Source organism: Enoplosus armatus, chromosome 15, assembly GCF_043641665.1.
Source record: "Enoplosus armatus isolate fEnoArm2 chromosome 15, fEnoArm2.hap1, whole genome shotgun sequence".
NCBI classification, from domain to species: Eukaryota; Metazoa; Chordata; class Actinopteri; order Centrarchiformes; family Enoplosidae; genus Enoplosus; species Enoplosus armatus.
Window position 1 is genome coordinate 17356235 of NC_092194.1, and position 23842 is coordinate 17380076.

General features: G+C 43.5%; 1 protein-coding gene across 3 annotated transcripts in view; it reads left to right on the plus strand.

Moving 5' to 3' along the window:
* Window positions 1-23842, plus strand: part of syne1b (spectrin repeat containing, nuclear envelope 1b) — a 73072-nt gene that overhangs the window by 35785 nt on the left and 13445 nt on the right. For 2 of the 3 annotated variants that reach the window (XM_070920886.1, XM_070920887.1), the window contains 55 exons: window positions 166-333; window positions 473-649; window positions 782-928; window positions 1024-1149; window positions 1382-1558; window positions 1750-2015; window positions 2364-4524; window positions 4691-5028; window positions 5114-5258; window positions 5353-5571; window positions 5664-5932; window positions 6095-6260; window positions 6381-6536; window positions 6695-6847; window positions 6983-7165; window positions 7313-7450; window positions 7760-7945; window positions 8103-8225; window positions 8352-8534; window positions 8807-8950; window positions 9449-9637; window positions 9952-10092; window positions 10459-10572; window positions 10681-10842; window positions 11297-11491; window positions 11623-11799; window positions 12747-12932; window positions 13332-13463; window positions 13746-13846; window positions 13953-14106; window positions 14213-14341; window positions 14454-14609; window positions 14792-15001; window positions 15201-15302; window positions 15406-15525; window positions 15998-16198; window positions 16356-16529; window positions 17098-17229; window positions 17491-17687; window positions 17924-18056; window positions 18745-18927; window positions 19109-19258; window positions 19541-19717; window positions 19823-19978; window positions 20087-20242; window positions 20392-20562; window positions 20758-20891; window positions 21038-21242; window positions 21384-21566; window positions 21676-21822; window positions 21925-22079; window positions 22539-22686; window positions 22771-22865; window positions 23038-23272; window positions 23476-23670. In XM_070920886.1, the coding sequence (XP_070776987.1) occupies window positions 166-333; window positions 473-649; window positions 782-928; window positions 1024-1149; window positions 1382-1558; window positions 1750-2015; window positions 2364-4524; window positions 4691-5028; window positions 5114-5258; window positions 5353-5571; window positions 5664-5932; window positions 6095-6260; window positions 6381-6536; window positions 6695-6847; window positions 6983-7165; window positions 7313-7450; window positions 7760-7945; window positions 8103-8225; window positions 8352-8534; window positions 8807-8950; window positions 9449-9637; window positions 9952-10092; window positions 10459-10572; window positions 10681-10842; window positions 11297-11491; window positions 11623-11799; window positions 12747-12932; window positions 13332-13463; window positions 13746-13846; window positions 13953-14106; window positions 14213-14341; window positions 14454-14609; window positions 14792-15001; window positions 15201-15302; window positions 15406-15525; window positions 15998-16198; window positions 16356-16529; window positions 17098-17229; window positions 17491-17687; window positions 17924-18056; window positions 18745-18927; window positions 19109-19258; window positions 19541-19717; window positions 19823-19978; window positions 20087-20242; window positions 20392-20562; window positions 20758-20891; window positions 21038-21242; window positions 21384-21566; window positions 21676-21822; window positions 21925-22079; window positions 22539-22686; window positions 22771-22865; window positions 23038-23272; window positions 23476-23670 (11220 nt within the window). Of the gene's footprint in view, window positions 1-165; window positions 334-472; window positions 650-781; window positions 929-1023; window positions 1150-1381; window positions 1559-1749; window positions 2016-2363; window positions 4525-4690; window positions 5029-5113; window positions 5259-5352; window positions 5572-5663; window positions 5933-6094; window positions 6261-6380; window positions 6537-6694; window positions 6848-6982; window positions 7166-7312; window positions 7451-7759; window positions 7946-8102; window positions 8226-8351; window positions 8535-8806; window positions 8951-9448; window positions 9638-9951; window positions 10093-10458; window positions 10573-10680; window positions 10843-11296; window positions 11492-11622; window positions 11800-12746; window positions 12933-13319; window positions 13464-13745; window positions 13847-13952; window positions 14107-14212; window positions 14342-14453; window positions 14610-14791; window positions 15002-15200; window positions 15303-15405; window positions 15526-15997; window positions 16199-16355; window positions 16530-17097; window positions 17230-17490; window positions 17688-17923; window positions 18057-18744; window positions 18928-19108; window positions 19259-19540; window positions 19718-19822; window positions 19979-20086; window positions 20243-20391; window positions 20563-20757; window positions 20892-21037; window positions 21243-21383; window positions 21567-21675; window positions 21823-21924; window positions 22080-22538; window positions 22687-22770; window positions 22866-23037; window positions 23273-23475; window positions 23671-23842 lie in introns of all 3 variants that reach the window. The other variant, XM_070920888.1, reaches the window with a different exon arrangement.

Consider the following 23842-nt stretch of genomic DNA (forward strand, 5'->3'; position numbering starts at 1 on the left):
CCAAAACCATAGATTTTATTCAGTTTTAATGTTTTTTGTGCTGTATTGTATTCGCAAACAAACAAAAGGAAACCAACTGATGTCCGCTACATATTTCTCTTATTGAATGATTGCATGTCATACAGCGACATGGATCTCTGAGATTGGCTGTGTGTTGTGTTTCAGACCCAGGTCCAGAACCTTGTGGAGTGGGTGAAGGAGCACGAGGATTACAACAGTGAATTGCAAGAGGCTGAGAAGTGGCTCTTACAGATGTCCAGTAGACTGGTCACCTCAGACTCCATGCAGACCAGCGGTATGGAGATGGCCACTCAGCAACTTGCCCGACACAAGGTGACCTTCACAATTTGTACTGTAATATTAGTTGTGCAGTTTACATTATTACATTACTTGAAAATGCTTTTGTTTTACAATTACTAGATCTTAAAATACACTTATCTGTGTTTTGAAACACCTGCTTGTTCTTTTTCAGGCCATAATGGAGGAGATAGCCAGTTTTGAGGAGCGTCTCACCAGCTTGAAGCAGAAAGGAGAAGATCTCGTAGCCAGCTGTACAGACCAAGTTCAAGCTAAGATCAGTCAACAAGTCCAGGCTCACCAACAGGGAACCAGAGATAGCTACTCCGCCATTTGCAGCACTGCCCAACGTGTGAGTAATACAAGACTACAACCTTAGATCTTCTTGCAACGAAACTTCTCCATTTTATAAAATTCAGGAAAACCTGGCTCTTTACTTTATTATATAAAGTTAGTTAAGGTCTTACTTCACCTTGTTCAACAGGTGTACCAGAGTCTGGACCGGGAGCTGCAGAAACACGTTAGCCATCAGGACACTCTCCAGCAGTGCCAAACCTGGCTCACCACAGTGCAGGAGGAGCTTCAGCTCAACGATCAGGGACCATCTGGTCTGCAGGAAGCACTGAAGCAGGTAACTGACGCTGTGAAATTTAGCCTACTCTTGGAATGCAATGATATATTACATTAAGTATAATTTATTTTGATTAATTACTTTTGCACACACAGGTGAAGCACTACAGGGCCCTTCAGGAGCAGGCCAGCACTTACCTGGACCTGGTGTGTTCTGTGTGTGACCTGTCTGATGATGCTGTGAGAGTGGCAGCTGCTCAGGTCCAGCAGGTCAAACTCACGGTCAGTAATTGTTAGATGCTTGCCTATTGTACGACATAAAAGATTAATTTTATGAATCTAGGAGGATTAGTGTATCATGAAAAAAATGGAAATTTTCCTGTTGCTATGTTGACACATTACAAAATTTCATGAATTACTTTATGCTGGCCAATGACTGCTAGATTTAAGACCATTCAAATATTCATTCATCAGTCAATCAGTAATATACAAGCAGCGCGACGTGTTTTTGCAGATAGAGGAAAGGATGTCCAGTGCACAGGAGCTTTCAGAGGGTTGGAGGGAGATCAAGGAACAGAAGCAAGATCTGACCAGCCTGTTCCAAGATATGGAGCAGCATCTCCTCAGCTTCTCCAGAAGGCCTGCAGAGTTGGAGACGAAGATAGCTCAAAACATGCTGTCACAAGCCAAGGTAGGGAGCAGTATCAAAACCACTTTATCTTAACTATACAGTACAGTGAGTCTAAACATGATTCTGTTGGTGATTATGTTATTATTATCTAATCCAACATTTTGGCTTGGGTTGTGTGGGGATTAAAGGGAGATCTGCTTACTGTTTGGATGTATTTAGGGTTACCATCCAGTATATTGCTTGTCACACAGGAATGCAGCCAGCAACTGCAGTCTAAACAGAATATCCTGACCAAGATGACAGAGACTGTGAGCAGATTGACCGGTGGCCAGGACTCTCCAGAACATGTAGAGCTTGACCGTCTGAGCCATTCCTGGCTTGAGCTCTGTCACCAGGCCGGCAAGCTGCAGAGCCAGAGAGAGGAGGACCTGCAGAGGTCTAAAGAATACCATGACTGTATCACTGCAGTGGAGGCGCTGTTTGAACAGGTGTCCAAAGAGTGGGACAATCTGGCCAGGTGTGTCAAGTATACATTAAGATGAGTCATCATACTGCTGTTCCCTGATTCTAATTATCTCCTGACACGACCAAAGCCAAGAAAGTTTTGTTATAGGCTAGAAAGAAAATGCCAGTTATCCTGTCTATTTTCAGTGTCTTTGTCATGGCTAAAATTCTTTCAGGGATGATCAGGGATGATGAATAGAGGACCTCTGTGACCATTTGTTTGTCATTACATAAGTCTGAGCTCCAGGCCATATTTACGATTAATTCTTAGAAGTTGTATTTCAGTTCTCTAGATCAAACCATTGTCATATCTTCCACACGACATTTGTGTAACTCTTTTTTTCTTTTTTTTCTGTCACAGAACGGATGCTGAAAGTTCATCTCAGCATTTGGAGGCGTTACGGAAGCTTGCAGTAACTCTGGAAGAACAAAAAGGCACTCTTGAGGACCTTAAAGAACAGAAACAAAAAGTCATCCAACATTTGAACTTGGATGACAAGGAGCTGGTAAAAGAGCAGATCAGCCACTTTGAGCAGCGATGGTCGCAGATGCAAAACCTAATTGAGAGGAAAATCCAGGACTCAGTGGTGACTCTGGAAGATATGGGACAAGTGGAGGCCCGTCTGAGGGAGGCTCGGGACTGGGCAGAGGAGCAGCAGCCTGCCCTGTCTGAGGCCATGAAGATGAGTCCTCCTCCAGAGCTGGCTCAGAGCTTCCTGTTTGACCATCTGAGCATCTGCAGTGAGTTGGAAGCCAAGCAGCTCTTACTGGCACAGGCCATGGCCGACGCTGACAGGGTGCTGGCCCGCCTGGGCCTCAGTGAACGACAACGTCTGCAACAGCTTATTGCCGACACTCAATTGGAGGTAGAATCTCTGAGTGTGAAGGTTGTGCAGCGCAGAAAACACCTCAGCAAAGCTTTCACAGAGAGAACACAGTTCCTGATGGCTGTGAGCCAGTCCATTTCCTGGGTCCAGCAGAATGAGAAGAAGGCCCAGGCAGAGGAGTACATTGCTTTGTTACCTGATGACCTGGCCAAGCAGGTCAGAACATGTAGGAACATCCAAAGCAGTCTGAAAGCCTATCAGAGCGAGCTGACCTCCTTGTGGTCTCAGGGGAGGGACCTGATGAGGGATGCCAGCGAGGAAGAAAGGAATGAGATTCTCACAAAGTTGCAGGAGTTACAAAACATCTTTGACAAAACATTACACAGATGTGGACAGAAACTTCAGGAGCTTGAAAAAGTACTTGTTTCCAGAAAGTATTTCAAGACTGATTTAGAGAAAATATGCCTGTGGATAAAACAAGCTGATATAGTCACCTTCCCTGAAATCAATCTGATGGTTGGAGATGCTGAATTGGAAGCGCAGCTACTGAAGTATCAACACATAGTCGAGCAGGCAATTGAATATGAGAACCTTCTCTTAATTGTACAAAGAGCTGGCCAGGAAATATTGCCCAGTCTGAATGAAGTAGATCACTGCTATTTGGATGAAAAACTCAATACCCTCCCCCAGCAATATAATAACATATTAGCACTAGCCAAAGAAAAACAGGAGAAAATCCAGCAGGCCATTCTCACAAGAAATGAGTACACCTCTTTCATAGATGTCACTCATAGAGCACTGAAAGAGCTTGAGGAACAGTTCAATAATCTGGGCACACAGCCTGTAGGGCTGCAAACAGAAGAGGTTGTCAGTTTGCAGAGCGATTACAAAGCAATCCAGGCAGACCTGAGCAACCTGGGTCTAGCTGTGAGTGAACTGAACCAGAAGAAAGAAGGATTTCGTAGCACCGGTCAACCATGGCGCCCCGACGAAATGACTCAACTTGTGAGCCTGTACAACGGCCTAAAGAGGTTGGTTGAACAGAAAGTAGAGCATTTGGATGAAACCTTGGAGTCATTTGAGGACCACAAGGCAATGGCTATGCAGGTTGACTCTGAGTTAAAGGCCACAAAAGAGCAGCTGGTAAAAGTTAATGCAGAGACGCAGTCAGCTGAGGAGAGGCTGAAGAACTACCACGCTCTGGCGGGGAGTCTCCAGAGTGCCAACTCTCACTTGTCAAGGCTCATGGAGCAGATGGACACTCTAGCACCCCGCGTGGACCAAGCAGCCCATGATGCCTCCAAGGATCAAGTGGTTCTGTGGCAAGAGGAGCTGCGATCTTTGCAGGCTGCAGTAGGGGATCTGATTGAAGAGTGTGAGAACAGGTTTGTCCAAAGTAAAGACTTTGAGACGGAGATGAAAAGGACCCTGGACTGGCTGGAGCAGGTCAGGGATGAACTGGGCTGTGCTGTGATTGTTGATGTGAGGGTGGAGAAGGTGCAGGAGGGGATCAGAAAGCAGCAAATCATGCAGGAGGAAGTACAGTCGAGACTGAGAATCGTGGCTGCTCTTAGTAGCAGGGAGCAACAGAAGTATATCAGCGCGAATGAGCTTGTCCCAGCGCACGTAGATACAAGCCTAGAAGAAATGGCAAAGCTGCAGGCAGATGTTCAGAAAGCACTGAGCTCCAAACAGGTGGGACATTATTACATTCAATATTCTATAAAACATTGTAATCATACATTCATTTCAGTGAAATGCTTTATCTGTAATGTTGTTTGTTAAAGTTGCCTTAATGCCTAAATACAGTATTTAATCTGATTTAAAAGATGAATTTTTTCTTCATTGCTTTTGTGTAAAGATTACTCTGGAGGAAGCTCTCGGGTTGTGCCAGAAGTATCACTTCAGGATGCAGTCTGCCTGTGAATGGCTGGAGGATGCCGTGTCCTTCCTGCAGCAAGCTAGCCTGGGTGTGGACGTGGAGAACTACGAGGAGTGTCTCCGGCAGCAGGGGGACATCATGGCCACAGAGCAGGAGTTCCTCATCCACTTGGAGGAGCTGCAGGCCCTGCTGCCTCAGCTGGAGAACCTGGTCAACCCCACAGCTAAAGACCAGCTCCGTGTGAGCGTGGAGTCAGCAAAGCAGAGAGGTGTGGAGGTCCGAGATCAGCTCCAGTGTCACCAGGATGTCCTTCACAGGTAATGAAAACAAACGAGTGATGGTGCACGTGTAATATACGGTGACGATACAGTTGTTAATAATGGCATTTTATCCTTTTCTTAGCTGTGTGGCTCAGTGGAAGTCCTACCAGGAGGCGAGGCAGACTGTCATTGAGCTCATGAATGAGGCTGAAAAGAAGCTGACTGAATTTTCCACTGCAAAGGCAGCCACAAACCAAGAAGCTGAAGATAAGCTGTGCAGTCATCGGGTATGAGAGACCAATGACATTTTCCACACAACAAATGGTGGTGCTCCTATGAATGCAGTGCATTTACTTTATTAATTGTCTCTTCATTTTTCAGTCCCTTGTATCACTGGTGAATGGCTTCCAAGAGAAGCTGAGTGGTTTAGAGGAGCAAGCTGCCCAGCTGGAGCTGGTGGGGAGTGATGCCAGCAAGGCCACCATCAGTCGCTCCATGACCACTGTGTGGCAGCGCTGGACACGACTACGAAGCGTGGCACGAGGACGGGAGAGAGTACTCGAGGACACGGCACAGGATTGGAGGACTTTTAGAGAGAAGGTATACAGACTCAATGGGGAAAAAATATTTCATAATTCAATAAAAATATGTTTTTTTACTAGTAGCTGAACTTTCATAATAATTTTGTACAGATGGTGAAGGTGAGAGCAGTCGCTGATGAGCTCCAAAGTCGTTTCCCTGATAGTGCCGTGGAGAAGGCTTCCAAAGCCACCCTGCAGTCTCTGTTGGACCAGCATGACCTGCTGAGCCAAGACTTGGAAAGAGAGCTCTCCTCCCTCACACTGCTGCGCCAGTATGCTCTCAGTCTGCTGCACGACGTGGAAGTGCCTTCACCAACAAATGACCAGGATGAGCTGCCCAGCCTGAAGGAGATCAGAGCTGTACAAGACCAAATGGAAAGGTAGAGAGACGATAAACATACAAGGCTGTTGGCTTTAAGAAGAGCATCTGTATTAAGATAACGTCTAATCAGTGGTATTGTTTTAAAGTAAAAAGGGCAAACTGTTATGTTATTTAGATCAACAACAAATTTCAGTAGAGTCATTTTTCTCTTTGCCTCCAGCCTCCTGACACAGTCCAGGACCAAACGGGCTCAAGCAGCTCAGGAACTGAGGGACAGAGAGGAAGTGGAGAAGGAACTTAGCGTTGTAAAAGCCTGGATTCAGGAGACCAGGGAGCTTCTTCTCAATCCCACACCAGACATTGATTCTCTGCTGCAGGAGCTTGAGGTATAGCTCACATCTAAAAACAGAAATATCATCTTTCTGATCTTCCAGTCATCCCCGAAACATTGCTATTTGAATGTTATTGTTTCTGATAAAGATTACATGGGTCTTTGTTGCATATAGGTTGTACATGGTGATGTGATCACTTATCGTCAGAATGTGGATAAATTAGCAGAGCAGCAACAGAGCAAGTACCTGGACCTCTACACAATACTGCCCTCTGAAATCTCCATGCAGCTGGCTGAGGTCTCACTTGCATTGGGTGCCATTGAGGATCAGGTACTGTATCATTTAAAAAACTTTCAAGGTAAATAAGATCTTAATGGGCCTCTTTAAATTGTGTTTTATCTAAAGTGTTAGCATATGTCAATTCCACAAGGGAACACCTACAGTATGTTAAGATTTTTGTTGTGTTGACTTTACTTAATATGTTCTAGGTTCTTTCCAAAGAGAGAGAAATTCAGAAAACCAGAGAAATAAAAGAGGACTTCAGCTCTAGAATCCATGCCATCTCTGAGAAACTCAAAGCAGTCTCCGCTAAATTCAAGGAAAAATCTCCTGATGTTGATCATGCCAAAGAAGAGGTCAAGGTGGGTTAACTCGCTTTTGCTTGGTCTCAATGTGAATGTGTTGTTGATACAGTTGTCTTCGAAATGCTGACGTTTTACATCATTCAGGACTGTTGTCAGGATATAAAATTAGACACGTTTTATCACTTTTCCCAGAGCCTGGCTGAGGACTTGGACTCTTGTGGTCGCACCCTCTCAGAACTGGATGCCGCTGTACAAGAGTTTGGCCGCAGAAACCCTCTGCTGGCCAAACAGCTCGGTGACGCCATCAGCAAGCTATCAGAGATGCATCACCACACAACAAGGCTAGCAGACTGTAGGAACAACTGGATCAAAAAGGTTTGCTTTTTCAGGTCTCCTATACATAGCACAGCTGTTGTGCACATGCAAATATTATTTTAGGCTACAACATTTATTCAACACAGGTTAGGCAGGTTCTTTGTTTTTTGCTTTAACCATATGGTCTCTCTTATCTTGGCTCCTCAGGCTGTCTGCTATTTAGATGAGTATAATGAGATGCTGGACTTCATTGTGAGGTGGTCAGAGAAAGCCAAAAGCCTCGTGAGGGCAAACATCATCTGGAACTCCTCTGTTCATCTGCAGGAGCAGATACGGATGTACCAGGTGAGTTGGGTGTCCAGACAGGCATCCTCATGGCTTCTGTTGTGATATTAAAGTACAGACTTTCTGGCTTTTTAAGAACTGTTATCGGGCTCTCTACCCTCCTCAATATTATTTAGACAAGGAAAGTAATGAAATGGATGCAATGGATGGACATGGAGCTGGATTCATGCTTATCTACGCACAGTTCACGGACATGTCAGGATTTTTACCCATACACACATTTCATGAAAGGCACGTGTTGCAAGGAATTAACCGTCTCTCAATAGGAGACCATACATTTCATTCACTGCCTCGTTGCCCTGTGCTTAGGCTGTCCTTCGTGAGTCTCGGGAGCTCCATGGAGACCTGGAATCAATGGCAGAGAAAGTGGAGCTTCTGTCTGAGGTGCTGCAGGTCGAGTCTATGAGCCAGCAAGTTTGTGAACTCAGTCGACACACTGAGGAGCTTCAGCAAAGCATCAAGACACGGCTGCAGAGCTTGGAGGATGCAAATAAGGTACAGAGAAAAAAAAGATTTCTTTTCTATTTGACTTGTTTGTAACATTATTTTCCTGTTTTTAGTTTTTTTCAATTTCCCTGAAAGAGTATTAGTACTTGTAGCTCATACCTTGTGATAAATATACTACATATACTCATGTATGATGTGTCCTCAGAGTATGGAAGCCCTGGAGTATGAAGTTAAGGCCCTACATGTTGCTCTGGAGCAGGTCCAAGCCACATTGACCTCACCAGAGTTGGCACGCCAGAGCCTCAAAGAACAGCTGGCTCAGAGACAGGTAACCACATCACATTAAAATAATCAATAATATGGCTTGTAATTTGTCATAAAACACCTTGGATGCTTACTTTGCACATTGTAGCTTGTTAACGGTTTCACAAAATGTAAACTCCTGTTTTTGCAGCGTCTGTTGGCAGATATGGAGAGCTTCAAGCAGCAGGTGCAGGCAGTGCAGCTGTGTCAGAGTGCTCTGCAGGTCCCAGAGGAGGTGATGCCCAACCTTGCCATCTGTCGCACAGCGCTGCGTCTGCAGCAAGAAGCCAGTCAGCTGCAGCATGTGGCCATTCAGCAATGCAACATCCTACAGGTACAGTAGGGGGCACTATTGTTGCAGCACAGTAACGTCATATTTTTGTCAATCCTGCATTCTGACACAATATGCAATGCAGCATGTCAGTAGAAGGTCACAGCGCTGCTAAGTAAACAGGCTTTAAGATGTATGTTGAGGCCACAAGCAAATAAAATCAATACGGTAAATGTTTCAGGTGAGTCTTTTTATGACACCAAAAGAAAAAAAAACATTTTGGAGGTTTGAACTGTTCATCTTAAGGTAACAAAGCAATTTCATTTTTTATCTAGGAGGCAGTGGTGCAGTACGAGCAATACGAACAGGAAGTGAGAGACCTACAAGGGCTGATAGAGGAAGCACACAGAGTCATTCAGGACCGGCCGATCCCCTCAAGCAACATCCAGGAGCTGCAGGCCCAGATCCTTCACCATGAAGTACAATGCATTAATTCACTCACTTAACCCACCTTTCCTGTGCAGGGGAGGAACCCTGGACAGGTCATCAGTGTAACACATGCATAACAAATATTTATTTATTTATTTATTTATGGTTTAAATAATTCACAACAAGTGTTTATAGCAGATGCTTATTTGCAATACTCATCCCTAGAAGAGCTATTCACACTTTTTAAATAAAGTGTGACATGCTTGCATGTGTTTACACATTTGGAGGAAACCCACACAAACAAGAACTCAACATGTGAATTGAACACAAAAAAAAGTTTGGCATCAAATCGAGGTCCCATGTGGCAGCAGTACTAAATGCAGATCCACTGCGCTGCAACATCTGTATCTATGCAAATAATTAAATGCAATCCTTCTTTCTGTCTGTGACATTCTCTGTACTGGACATACTCTGTACATTCTAAGTGTTATAGGTGTAATGTCCTCATAACTGCGTAATAAGTTGGGAATTGTGTGTTTTTTGAATAGGAACTGGCCCAGAAGATCAAAGGTTACCAAGAGCAAATCGCCTCACTAAACTCAAAATGCAAAATGCTGGCAGTGAAGGCCAAGCATGCCACCATGCTGCTGACAGTGAGTGATGTGGAGGGATTGCCTGAAGGGCTGCAGGACATGGAGGAAGAGAAATCCAAGAAATCTTCAGCACAAGCTGTCATGGTAAGAGAACATAATATACCACATAACAAAGTGATGCTGACAAAGCTGTTTGCATTGCTGGTGATGACATTGCCTAATTAATAATCCTCCCGACTCATTCTGCTATTTCTGGCTTTAGCTTAAAGAGTTCTTTAGAGTTTTCTTCGTTTCATTTTACTAATTAAACCTTTTTGCCTGCATTTATTATAACATATGTGTTTTTGTAAGGTGCACTGTGCCACTTTTATCTAAAAAACACATTGCATATGATTAATCTTTCCCAATCCATCTTGCATGTCTGCTCTTCTGTTAATGTTTCATGCATGGCGTGTCAGATGACGGCCGGTCGCTGTCACACCCTCCTGTCTCCTGTAACTGAGGAGTCTGGGGAGGAGGGCACTAACAGTGAGGTCTCTTCTCCTCCTGTCTGTCGCTCTCCTTCTCCCATCTCTCACACTGAAGCCACTATAACCAAGGTACCTTCTCTCTTCCCCCAGTCATTCTGGTCTTATAACAAAATTGCACATATTTGTGAAATTTGTGGTTTTCATGAACTTTATCAATAATCATTCTCAAAATTTTATTGTAATCTTTCCTGTGTTAGCCGTCCAGTTAAACAAAACACTCTCAATTAATATATGCAATTAATAAATGAAGAAGGCAAAAACAAACCAAGGGGTAATAATCCATATCTATTCTCCGCCTGCACCAGCAAGTTCATCATCACTAACAAAGAATTTGGGGCTTTATAGAAGTATTTCTTTCTCTTTTTTTTGTTTTGCCCTCTGTTTCATAAATAATTTGTCTTAACTGCCGATGGCGCTGTTTGAATGTTTTTTTAGATGGGAAGAGGAACACTCACAAGAGCTCCAATCCAAGAATTATATGACCCGACATTTGAGTCTGTGGCCAACTTAGATGACTTGCAGCGCTCTTGGGAGACATTAAAGAATGTGGTATGTGAATAATACAAGACGTCAGCTTGGTGGTTTATGGATTCTCCGTGACTGTTACCATGTTTTCAGGCTCAGCACTTTTACATTGTCCAATTGGTCTTCTAACAGATCAGTGAGAAGCAGAGGTCTCTGTATGAAGCTCTGGAGAAGCAACAGCATTACCAGGGTTCACTCCAGTCAATCTCTTCTAAAATGGAGGCTCTGGAGGCCAAACTGAGTGAGCCTGTGGAGGCAGATAAAAGCCCAGACAGCCACATCAAGGCACATGAGGTGAGGCATTACAGTACAATAAAGGTCTTTAATAGTTTTGATGGAGAGCTTTTGCATTGACAGGGTAGTTGTCATATTTCTGAAATAATGGAAGAACTCTAGATAATGCAAAATATACTTGTCAAACTATGTAAAATATAATAATAATGATGCAGGTCTATGGAAAGTATATTTTAGGCCACACTTGTGACCTTGTTTTTCACCTTGTTTTGCATTCATTTATAGTACATTCCACTAGCTTCACTAGCTTGTTGTAGTGGACTGAATAGGGAACAATTGCTCCGTCTGTAATATCCAAATATGGAATTTGTGATATTTATTGTATGGCACACAGTCACAGTATCTACATGCATAAAAAACACAATATTTCCCTTTGACCAACATAGAAATGAACAGATGAAATAAAGTCAGTAAATATGCAGTATGTAACCTGAAGCACTGTTGTTCTTTCCAGGGTCTGATTGAAGAGATTCAGAGTGCGCAGGAGGAAATAAACAGGCTGCAGACAAGCTTCACAGAGGATTTAGCCTTGGATGCTGTGGACACGGACATGGCTGACCAGTTGGCCATGCACTCCTCCCTCGCTGTGTTAGCGGAGAGGATGGCCACCATCCACATGAAGGCCTCAGGGAAACAGCAGATACTGGAGGTAGTTTTCGTGAAAATTGTGAAAGTACATTACTGCTAATAGTTGTGCTTTATTGTTTGCTTTATTTTGTTACTGTATTGCTAAATTAATAAATTGATTTGATAAGTAAAATGTGATGTGCTTTGCCCCAGGAGCGTGTTTGTGACCGTCTGGAGGGTCAACGTCAGGAACAGGCCATACAGCTCTATCACACCCAGGCGGATGAACTGGACCAGTGGTTGACCAGAAAGCGCAGCGCTGTAACCTCCATCCTTGAACTTAAACCTCTAGAGGAGACAGAAATGGAGGATCAGCTTGCTGAATGTCAGGTAAGAGCTCCCCCTGTTGTTCATTCAGAACAATGGAGGAATTTATTACTTAAGAATATAAATGAATTTATGAATATAAATATGAGGTTACTTAATGATATATATGTCTTAGCAAATTGACAGGAATGGTAGTTTTCTAGGTGTTCAGCCATTGTCTCTGGTCAGCACACTAATTCGCCAGTGGATTATTTACATCCGTCTTATACTTCAATATTTTGTTTGCCTTATCACATGTGGATCATCCCTGGGGGGCAGGAACCTTTCAGTGGGTAAACAAGAGCATTAGCAGAGTTAGAGGGGTATTCAGATGGCTGGGCTCCTAAGCGACTGTAGCACTCATCTTAAGCAGATTATGCAGATGTCTCTGTGTGACAGTGGCCTGTTAGCAGCTTGGGGCGGAGTAGTCAGGGGTTGTGGCTTTCAGACGATTAATAGATCCTGCTGCCAGGATTGGTGTTAGTGACAAAGCTCCTAGAATATCCAAGTAGGGGAATCCTACAGAACAGGCGAGTGTAAGGCGGGAGGGAGGGAGAGTTACTCTTTGCCTTAGAAAAACCTGCTGAAGCTATCGATCGCAGAGTAGTTGCAATGCTATCGGAAAACAAACGTTTCTTCAAACATTGGAACAGCATTCACTGATGGGCATCATTAACTGGTCTGGACCTAGAATGGTGTTCTGCACAGGGGAATTACTTTTGAATTTGAGCGTGAGCATGTATGCTTCAGAGCATGGAGCATGAAGGATTAGTGGTAATATGTTGCACAGGAGGCGAGGCCGGAGAGGTGGGCCAAGGATGAAAACAGAGGGAGAGGTCTCCCTGTCTGGTGGCTGGGGAAAGCTGCTGGTGTAGCGGGTTCAGCCACACCCTGAGCCCCTGTCTGTCTGGAGGGTCTGTTGCTGGTGAGACACCATGTTTGAGCTAGCCTCTCTCCTCCTGCTACTGCAGAACATGCTGCTGGAGATTGAAGAGAAGGTGATGACCCTGTCAGAGCTGTCGATGCACAGTGAGAACCTGCTGCTGGAGGGCCGGACAGAGACCAGAGAGGAAGCTGAGCAGTTGGCCAGGAAGTTACGCACGTTGAAGGGCGGCCTGTTGGAACTGCAGAGAATGCTACAGGACAAGCAGACTGAGGTGGCTACATGCTTTAAATGTTGGCATACATTAATGTGTGTGCATCTGATGCTGAACTTACCACATACCACAGTCCCCACTGTGGGTACATTACTGACAATGTAGATAAAAACATTTTCCAACATCACATGTGACTGTATTCTGACTTGTACCACCCCCTTAATTAGAGCATGATAATACATTAGGATGAGTGTGTAGTCCATTTGTTATCTGTCTACCAGCCAGGCATAACAAAAGATGTAAGGCCAGCTAAGAGAATATTGAATGTTTGTCCTGCATTTCTTTACACCTGCTGACAAATTTGAAAAAACTTCAATTTAATTACTGTGTTTGATGGTCTTGCTTCCTTGCTGATGTGTGTTTCTCAAATGTTTTATAATGCATTGTCTGGTCCTACAGGGCTCTCTGCAAGAGCAGGAGGACAGTGAATCAGACTCCAGCCTCTCTCAGAGTCCCAGTGTGCAGGACTGGCTGGCCCAGGCCCGGACCACACGTTCCCAACAACACCAGGACAGTCTGCAGAGACAGAGGGTACACTTTCACACACTTCTTTTGTTTCCTTGTTTAAGTACTTCGTAGCGTCAGGATTCTGATACTAAAACTGAAAACTACTTTCTCAATTGATTTGTTAAAGGTATATTTTTACTGTTATACTGTTGAAAAATAAAATCTTCATTAGATAAAATAAAAATATCTTTGTACCATTATATGACTACCACAGTGATTCAGAAGCTGTGTTACAACAGTTTCATGAAATTAATTAATTATATTATACAAAGTCCAATCTAACTGTTTCACATGTTTGCTTTTTAGGAGCTGGAGGAGCAGCTCGCGGAACAGAAAAAGTTGCTTCAGTCAGTTGCCAGCAGAGGAGAGGAGATCCTCATCCAGCAGGCCTCGCCCAGCAGTGCCAGGTATTTCACATACTATAAAGCTAGACTCACTCACATCAAATAGTTATATTCCTGTGGTAGATTATAAGTGGAACATTAATCAATTCACGTTTCTGTCACTGTGCAGTACGACAGAGCCATTTTCACCAGCAGCTTTGGTTGAGAGGGAATCTCAGGCTGCTCGAGAGCAGATGAGGCAGAGATGGGAGAGCCTGAGACTAGAGCTCAAAACGAAACTGCAGCTCCTGCAGAAAACCCTGGAGCAGGACCACAAACAGCCGGTACAAACCCTGTTGTAGTGTTATTTGTTAGCATAAAGTGGTGTATTGACATTGTTCTTGTTGTTATTAGTTTTAAAGCCAGGGACTGTTGTTGACTGTTTTGCAGGTATATTCCAGAGCTTCTCGTGTGAACACAGCTGGATCACTATTTAAAGAAGAAACACAGGCTGACAAATCCTCCCTGAAGACTCTGTATGATGGCTTCAGACAAACAATAGAGGACATGACCACTCAGGTTTTACTATTTCTAACATTGTTGTACATTTTAATCCATTACATTGCAACATTAAATTACGAACTACGAACTTGTGTCAATGGAAATTTGCAAAACTCTTGTGTGTACATAGCCCGGTGGTGGTGAGACACAGGTGCCGCAGATGGAACAGCAGCTCTACGCAGCTGTGTCATCCACCTCCTCCTGGCTGGATGGGGTAGAGAACAATGTCTTCTCTGGCTCAGTGCTGCTGGCTGAAAACGCAGAGACCCAGCTACAAAAGCAGGAGGTACAATCTGGGTTATTTGTGCAGAGATTTAAAATAGCAAATCATATGAGCCTGGTAATACCCATGACCTAGGAATTATTGACAATCAAAGTTGCAGTTTATCTACACTCTGGATATAATCTTGCCATTTTGCAGTTGAGTATTTTTTCAATCTTTCCGAACTGTCCTTAACTTTCCTCCAGACCTTAGAGAACGATGTGAGGCATGTCACAGAGGACGTGAAGCTCAGCCAGGCTCTGCTAACTGGGTCTTCAGGGTTGAGACAAGAGGACAGAGTGCTGCTAGAGGACAACCTTGACTGCCTGAAAGAGAGATTAGGAGCTCTGGGTTGTGCTCTGGGGCAACGCTGTGACCACCTGAGGACCAGAGCACGTGAGCTCACAGCCTACCAGGTTTGCTTGATATTTTGCATTTGTTGCATTTCAATGGGCCTTTCATGTTTTATTTTGCTTGGTGAATGTCCACTATAAAACCAAAACATTTGCTTATATAGTCAGATTTGCAGAGCTAATAACTGCTCATTTACTGCTCTACCATAAACCCATACACCTTAATGTAACTGTTTTATAAATTGTCCTTTGTCTAATACAGACTGAGTTGCAGCTTCTCCAAACCGCTTTAATTGAGACCAAGTGCCAGATCCTACAGGCCTTAGCTGGAGCCATGGACAGACCAGCCTCGAAACAACTGGAGGTAAAGCAAACTTTAGCATAGACATGCATGCAGGCACACCTTGCTTGTCTCCCATCGAAACTTACAGAGAACAGAAAATGACTGTGAATCTCATTACTCTTAGGTTATTGCCAGTGCAGAGGAGAGCCTGAAAGACTTTGAACAGAGGATTACGGAGCTCAAAACCAGAGGAGGCGCACTACAGGCAGATCAGATATCAACAAACAAACTACTAAAGCTCCAGGTAATGTACATCACTGACAGCTCTCACTAAAAGTTGCTCAGTCTGAAAACCATGTGTTAAAAGCCTCTCAGTATACGTTTTGCTAATTTAAAACTGTGGAATATGAAATATCATTAATAGAAGAAAAAAGTTTAAAACCTCTCATAAACATAAACGTAGAAGACATGACATGATTTTTAGAAGTCGTTTTGGTTTGTTTGAGTCGAATTTGGAAAACCTCAATCTAGCAGAACTTTACATGATACCAGGTCAAGGTTTACAAGGTTTATGTCCCAAGACTATCTGAATGTACCATTAGGAAATTGTCATGCTATTATTTTGTCACTACATTACATAGGTACAATACATAGAAAATGTGCCAGTATCTCTTTGGAAAATACTATCAAATATCAAACAATACACAACATGAAATTGATGAAATAATTTTAGCAAAACCCAATGAAAACACAATATTCTTCTCATGTGTTTTCAGGATTCCTATGAGGAGCTGGTGATGACGGTGGGTTCCCGGCGCAGTGGGCTGAACCAGAACATGGCTCAGAAGGAGCAGTACGAACGTGCCCTGCAGGATCTGACTGATCTGGTGGACACAGCTAAAGATAAGATGGCTGCCGATCAGAGGATCATTGCCAGCTCTGTGGAGGAAGTCCAGAATCACCTGGACAAACATAAGGTTTGGTCAAGTTGGTGTTCTGTTAAGCTTGAAAGGCTTAAGGAATATTTATGATCAACAGTGTGAAATGTTGAACACAAAGCTTGTAATTCTGGAGAAAACTACTGAGAGAAAAACTGCTCAATGGTGTGTTTGTGTGTGTCTGACTGTTTTCTAGGAGTTCTTCCAGGGTCTGGAGTCCCATATGATTCTAACAGAAACGTACTTCAGAAAAATCAGTGGCCTGATGCTTCCCAAAGAAAGTCAATCCCTGGAGGAGACGCTGGCTGAGGCTCAGAGCGTCCTCAAAGAGGCACACAGCAAAGGAGTTGAGCTGGAGTGTATCCTGGAGGTGAGAGAGGAAATACTATTTGTGTTAACCATTATTTTACTTTTGAAAGCATACTGATGTAGTCGTAGGAAATCTGAAAAAAAATGTCATTATTTGAAATGCTTATTTTGTTTTGGCCCAAACAAGATGTGAGCAATTATGTTAGTCCAAAAGGTTTTTTAAATGCCAAATGGTACAGAAACGATTTAACTGGGTTGTCATATATTTATAACATGAAAGGAACAGTAGCTTAGTTTACACACAATACATTGGAAAGCTCATTTTAACACAGCAGTTGTTAAGTGTTCAAACATTGTATAAGAAACACACACAAACAATAGAAATAAATGTCTTTTTATTCTACTGCATGTTATAAACAAGTCACAGTGGACAGTAATATCGATAATATAGATACAGTTTTGCTTCTTTTTCACTGCACAGAAAGTGGACATTTTAAGTGGTCACACTGACATTCACTGCACAGCCTCTATTCAAGAAAAAGAAAGTTGATTTATAGGTGTAGATTGTGAGCGTAAGCAATCGTGTACAGTGGTCCTCATCTGAGGTTAACTTAACTTTTTTTTTGCAGACCTGGTGCCGCTTGGTGCAGGATTACCAGAGTCTGAATCGCCAGTTGGAGGCAGTTGAAGGAAGTATCCCTTCTGTTGGCCTGGTGGAGGAGACTGAAGAAAGGCTCATAGACAGAATCTCATTGTATCAGGTACAAAGTGACATCAATGCACATTTTAGATTTAATTACCGGCATTCCCACTTGCTTCTGCTAGACTCTGGTCAACGTTATTTCCAGTCAGTTGAGAGATAAGCACCTTCCTCAATGGCAGCATGACTGTAGTTGTAGCAGAGGAGAGAGGGTTTCTAATCACTTTCTTCACCAAAATCTTCTCAGCTGGTGCTGCTACAGCCGCAATATACTTTTGTAAGATTTTGTTGTCTATCTGCTCCTCTTCCGTTCTCTGTAAAGGGTCTAAAGGGAAGACTGACAGAGTACCAACACAAGCTATACCAGGTACTGGATGAGGGCAAACATCTCTTGCTGTCAGTGTGTTGTCCTGCACTGGAGAATCAACTTGCGCTGCTGGGGGAACACTGGCTCAACAACACCAGCAAGGTCAACAAGGAACTGCAGCGCCTGGAGGCCATCCTAAAACACTGGACCAGGTCAGAAACACATCAGAATCAGAACTGTTTTTAGACATCAAATACAAATTATATCCCAAATGGGACACAGAAAAACATTATCTTTAAGGACGGTCTTTAAGATGTGGAGCTCAGCAATAATAATTATTGCAATAATAATTGCACAGATCTGAGTGCAAGCTTTTTTTAGTTTTAAGCAGGTAACTCAGTATCATTGCATGACATTGTTCTATGATTGAGTTGTGGTTTTCCTCTAGGTATCAGAGGGAGTGTGCAGAGCTTAGCCAATGGCTGCAGTCTGCTCTGGAGCGTCTGGAGTTTTGGAATACGCAGGCGGTGTTAGTCCCACAGGACCTGGAAACTGTCAGAGACCATCTCTCTGCTTTCCTTGTGAGGCCACACATTTATTTTTGTTTTCTTTTGTATCATTTATCTGTATTTTATTGATCCAGTGATTCAGGTTCTTCACCAGCAACAGTGCTACAACTAGTAGACATTTACACGGACATGTATTAAACTGCCCACAACTAAAACAAGCTCCATATTTGTGGGGAAACTTCTAGGAAATGAGTACCCACCCAAATATATTATACATATTATTCCCTGTTGGGACATTAGTCACACATATTATCTCTTCTTATGTCTTTTACACATATCTGACCCATCTTAACTATTTAGGAGCAGTGCACAGCCACAGTACAATGCTGAGGAACCAACACAGTGACCAACTTTTATCTATTTTGAATGTTTTATTCGTTTTTTGTTTAGTTGTTTTAACCAAATGTAAAAGCCCTAACCTGCTGCACGTTAGCTTCAGCTACATGTTCTATATAAATTGTATATAAATGGGTAATTGCAGAAATATTTTGCTCTCCACTGAGCCAACATACTGCATATTGATCCATAAAGAAAATGTATAATTATTAGTGCAAACTGTATTTCCTATAATTGTAATATTATTAGTAGTAGTAGTAATAATCTTGCTGTGTCATCTGCAAAAAGCTCAGTATGTTGTATCATCATTAAATACACCTTTGATTGCATACAAGCTGAAGAGTCCTGTCTCTGTCTGTTTCAGGAGTTTTCAAAGGAAGTTGAAGGCAAGTCCAGCCTGAAGAGCTCAGTGGTAACCGAGGGCAACCAGCTGCTGCGTCTGAAGAAAGTGGACACGGTGGTGCTGCGGTCTGACCTGGCACGCATTGACACTCAGTGGACTGAGCTGCTCACACGCATCCCAGTGGTCCAGGAGAAGCTGCATCAGGTATCGTCACATGCAGCCAGACTGAACAGGCTTAGCTGCTCCAGAGCAAATAGGATTACCCCTTTCTGCTGCTTCACTCGTATACTGAGGTTTTCACACGCGGTTGCCCTCAAACTGGCAGCATGTTTGTTCCTTCCTGGATGTTTAATATGCTGGTCCAATGGGTTTCATTTTATCTCAGATCCAAATGGAGAAGTTGGCTTCCCGTAATGCCATTTCTGAGCTGTTTAACTGGATTTCATTGATGGAGAATGTCATTGAGGAGAATGAAGAAAACCTCAAGAGTGCAGTGGGGTCAAATGTGATTCAGGACTACTTGCAAAAATACAAGGTAGTGGACTTATCATACAGATTTGTTTTTGATTTATGACACTTTTACACAATGTGTATGAATCTTTGATAGAAAGACAATATATTTCATGCATTTCAAGGAAGGTTTGTTTTTTCTAGCTACAAATCAAACTATTTAAGATCATAGGTGTATGTCCAAAATGCTCTTTGAGTATTTCTTGTATGTACTCTTACTGAACCGATTATTATGTTGATGTAATCTAATTATGAATCCTTGACTGCCATTTTGATTGTGAATCTACTGTTGTTTCCTCCAATTCAGGGCTTCAGAGTAGATTTAAGCTGCAAGCAGCTGACTGTGGACTTTGTCAACCAGTCGGTCCTGCAGATCAGCGGTCAGGATGTGGAGAGCAAGCGCAGTGATAAGACAGACTTTGCTGAGCGACTGGGAGCCATGAACCGACGCTGGCAGATCCTACAAGGCCGCATCAATGAGAGGGTGAGGCCATAGGCACTGATACTGTTAATGAGAGAACAACAGCCATAGTCATTTACCAGTGCAAAGTCAGGACATCACAGTTTAATTTGTATGAAATACTTGTAGATCCAGTTCCTGGAGAGCCTTTTGGAGATGTGGTTAGAGTATGAGAGCAGCGTTCAGGCCCTGAAGTCCTGGATGGGAACTCAAGAAGAAAGGTTAAAGAGGAAACACCGGATAGAGGATTTGACATCCGTTCAGAATGCTCTCAAAGACTGCCAGGTAGGCCTCTCTTACTGTGCCCACAACATGTTATACACCTACATGCTCTTATTATCACACCTGTTTGAGTCCATGTTTTATTATCATGTGAAAACTGTTAACCTTTAGGAAATGGAAGAGTTGGTGAAGGAAAAAGAGAAAGAACTAGAGAGGGTGGAAGAGCAGGGCTGTGCCCTTGTCCAGAACAAGACCGATGAGGCCTGTGCTATCGTCATGGAGACGCTCCAGGGTGTCAATCACACCTGGGCTAACCTGGACCACTTGGTAAGCTCCCCTGTTCTCTTTCCATTCTATGTTTTTAATTACATCCATCTATTCTGCTCTACTCTGCTCTTTCCTGCTCTGCTCTGTTCTGTTCTGGCCTTCACAGTTTACTGAATGTCACTGTGTGTTTTTTATTCCATCTTCAACAGATAGGACAACTAAAAATCAGCCTGACGTCAGTGCTGGATCAGTGGAGTCTTTACAAGCGGGCTTCAGAAGAAATCAATGGGTACCTGATGGAGGGAAGGTACTCTGTATCTCGTTTCCGCCTCCTCACGGGCTCCCTGGAGGCTGTTCAGCTGCAGGTGCAAAGTCTGCAGGTATGTTTGGATGAAGAGCCGTTTTATGATTTATTATACCTGTCAGCTGGCCTGTAGTCATGCAGACACATTTGTTTACATTGATTGCATTAGTGTGCGTCTCTGAAATTCATTAGGGGAATGTTTCTAAATTTGGCTTATACACCGTTTATCCTTGCTGGTGAATCAAGCACTGTATTTGTTTCACCTGTGAAGGATTTGCAAGAGGAACTTGAGAAACAGGAGAGCAGCCTGAGAAAGTTTGGTGCTGTGACCCACCAGCTCCTGAGGGAGTGTCACCCTTCAGTGTCAGATTCTCTCAACAACGCCCTTAAGGATGTCAATGCAAGGTGATCTTGATTAATATGTTTTAAATTATTATTATTATTGTTTTGCTTGTTCAAAGAATCTAAAATATTTATTGTGTAAAGCAAGACACCTGTTTTAACATCCCTGATTGAGGTGCAGCCATTTTTAAATTCTTTTCATTATCCAGATGGACTGGCTTACTTGAGGAGATTGCGGAGCGTCTGAGAAGCAGTAAAGCCCTGCTTCAGCTATGGCAGCGCTACAAGGAGCTTTATGAGCAGAGCTGCAGCAGCATCCAGCTGCAGGAGGAAAAGGCCGACCAGCTCCTCAAGCTCGCCTGCAGCAAGGACATCGCTGACGAGGAAGTGTCCGACTGGATTCAAGAATGCAGCGTGAGTGAGGTCACAGCTGTGCCACTGACTCATGACTGTGTTTTATGGTCTTATTATGAAAGTCAATGTTGTTTTTACAGTTTTGAAGGTAAAGTTTTGAATGAAAAAGATGAAAATAATTTTATGGGTGCTTTGTCTCAGGAGGTGCTCCGGTCCCAAGCTCCGGTGCAGGCCTCCCTGCAGGTTCTCCAAGAACTGGGAGATCAGCTGAAACAGCAGGTGGACACATCAGCAGCATCTGCCATCCAGTCAGATCGCCTCTCTCTCACCCAACGGCTGGCTGCTGTGGAACAGGCCCTTACCAGACAGCTCACCACACTGCAGGTAGAGAAAACAATTTATGACAAATAGTTTTGACTCCAAATTGTCCATTGAAGTAGTCAATCAGAATCATGACTTTTACACTTATGGATTCCTGACATTTGTCTTCCAGACTGGAGTTCAAGACTATGAAACCTTTAATGATCAGCTGGATTCACTGGGCTGCTGGGTAGTTGAAGCTGAGGAGGCTCTGAAGGTGCAAGATCCCAACGGCTCCACTGACCTGACAGTCATCCAAGACCGCATGGAGGAGCTCAAGGTTTTTTTTGTTGTTTTCTGTTTGGCAGTTAGTTGAAAGAATCAATTTTACTGATTGTCCTGATATTGAGGAATTAAATGTTTCTCTCTTGTTTGCCAACAGAGACTCATGCTAAAATTCAGTAGTATGGCTCCTGAACTGGAGCGTCTTAATGAGCTTGGTTACCGGCTCCCTCTCAACGATTCAGAAATCAAGCGCATGCAGAACCTCAACAGGAGTTGGTCAACAGCCTCAGCACAGACTACAGAGAGATTCAGGTATGACACATAAAATATATGGTAGAAGAAAAATATGCAAGCTTTTCCCAAATGCTGTATATCCATTTCTGAAAATAAATGTAGCCATCCCTGTACCCACATAGGTTAAAACTAATTAGGTTCAACTGATCAACTAATGGGCGGCATGGTGGCGCAGTGTTTTGCACTGGGAGGTAAAGCTGGTTAGCGCGGGTTGGGGGTTCAATCCCCGGCTGCCCTCGCCATGTCGAAGTGTCCTTGAGCAAGACACTGAACCCTAAGTTGAGACCAGCACCTTGCATGGCAGCTCGGTTGCCATCGGTGTGTGAATGGGTGAATGAGACTTAGCTGTAAAGCGCTTTGGGAACCGTGAAGGTTGAGATCATTGACCATTTAATGCTCTACGTGACTGAGGTGATGGAATGAGCGGGCATCAAAATTACGTTTGTATTTGCTCAAGTGCTGTTTGCTTCCTTCCAGCAAACTCCAGTCCTTCCTGCTGCAGCAGCAGACCTTCCTGGAGAAGTGTGAAACATGGATGGAGTTCTTGGTCCAAACTGAAGAGAATCTGGCCGTGGAAATTTCTGGGAACTACCAGAGTTTGATGGAGCAGCAAAAAGCTCATGAGGTTAGAGTCCCTTTGAAGTAAAACTCAAAAATGCTTCTTTTTTAAATGTATTTATTCATTAATCATCAATATGTTGTTTTCCAGTTATTCCAAGCCGAGATGTTCAGTCGGCAGCAGATCCTCCACTCTATTATCAGTGATGGACACAGGCTGTTAGAGCAGGGTCAGGTAGATGACAGGTAAAGATCCCAAAATCACAGTGTTTCTAATCTGTTAGTAATTACTCCGCTCATCATTTGATATCTTATACAATGTTACTGTGTGGAAGATTGCTAGACATAGTAAATCTGTTGCTCTTTGTTTCCACAAATAGTTTTCCTTTGACAGTTATATTACTTCCCCCTCCTGCAGAGATGAGTTCAACCTGAAGTTGGCTCTCCTGAGTAACCAGTGGCAGGGCGTAGTGCGGCGTGCTCAACAGAGGCGGGGCATCATTGATGGTCTGATCCGCCAGTGGCAGCGCTACAGAGAAATGGTGGAGAAGCTGCGCAAATGGCTGGTGGAGGTGTCCCACCCTGCAGAAGCCCTTCAGACAGGGACTACAGTGCCTCTGCAACAAGCCCGCTCCATGCTGGACGCTGTCAAGGTACATAATGTAGTACACATCTCAGGTTTATCTAGATGGTGCTGGAGACAAAGACACACATTTGTGTTTCGTCCACCCACTAATCTCTCCAGAACTGGCACATATTCCCCAAATTGATTAATGTTTTAGTTCCAATGGATCTTTGTCAGGGTGTCTAAATTAGAATTATCTTATCAGTATTTTTGTTGTGCTTTCTGGTTCAGCTGAAGGAAAAGGTTCTGCAGCGTCAGCAGGGCAGCTACATCTTGACCGTGGAGGCTGGCAGACAACTGCTCCTGTCGGCTGATAGCCGGGCGGAGGTGGCCCTGCAGGCAGAGCTTACTGAGATCCAGGAGCGATGGAAACATGCCAGCATCTGCCTGGACGAACAGAAGAAAGAGCTTGCCATCTTGTTAAAGGTAAACCAGACAAATTGCCAGCAGCTTGTGGAATACTGGGAACCTCAGGGGACATTGAAGGGATACGATAAATGTTTTTAGATTGTAGGTGAAAGTTTGCTTTTCTTTAGTTTTTTTCAAAGCTTCCACCAAGAGGCACAACAAGCCTAAATGGGGAATGCCAAACAAGTCA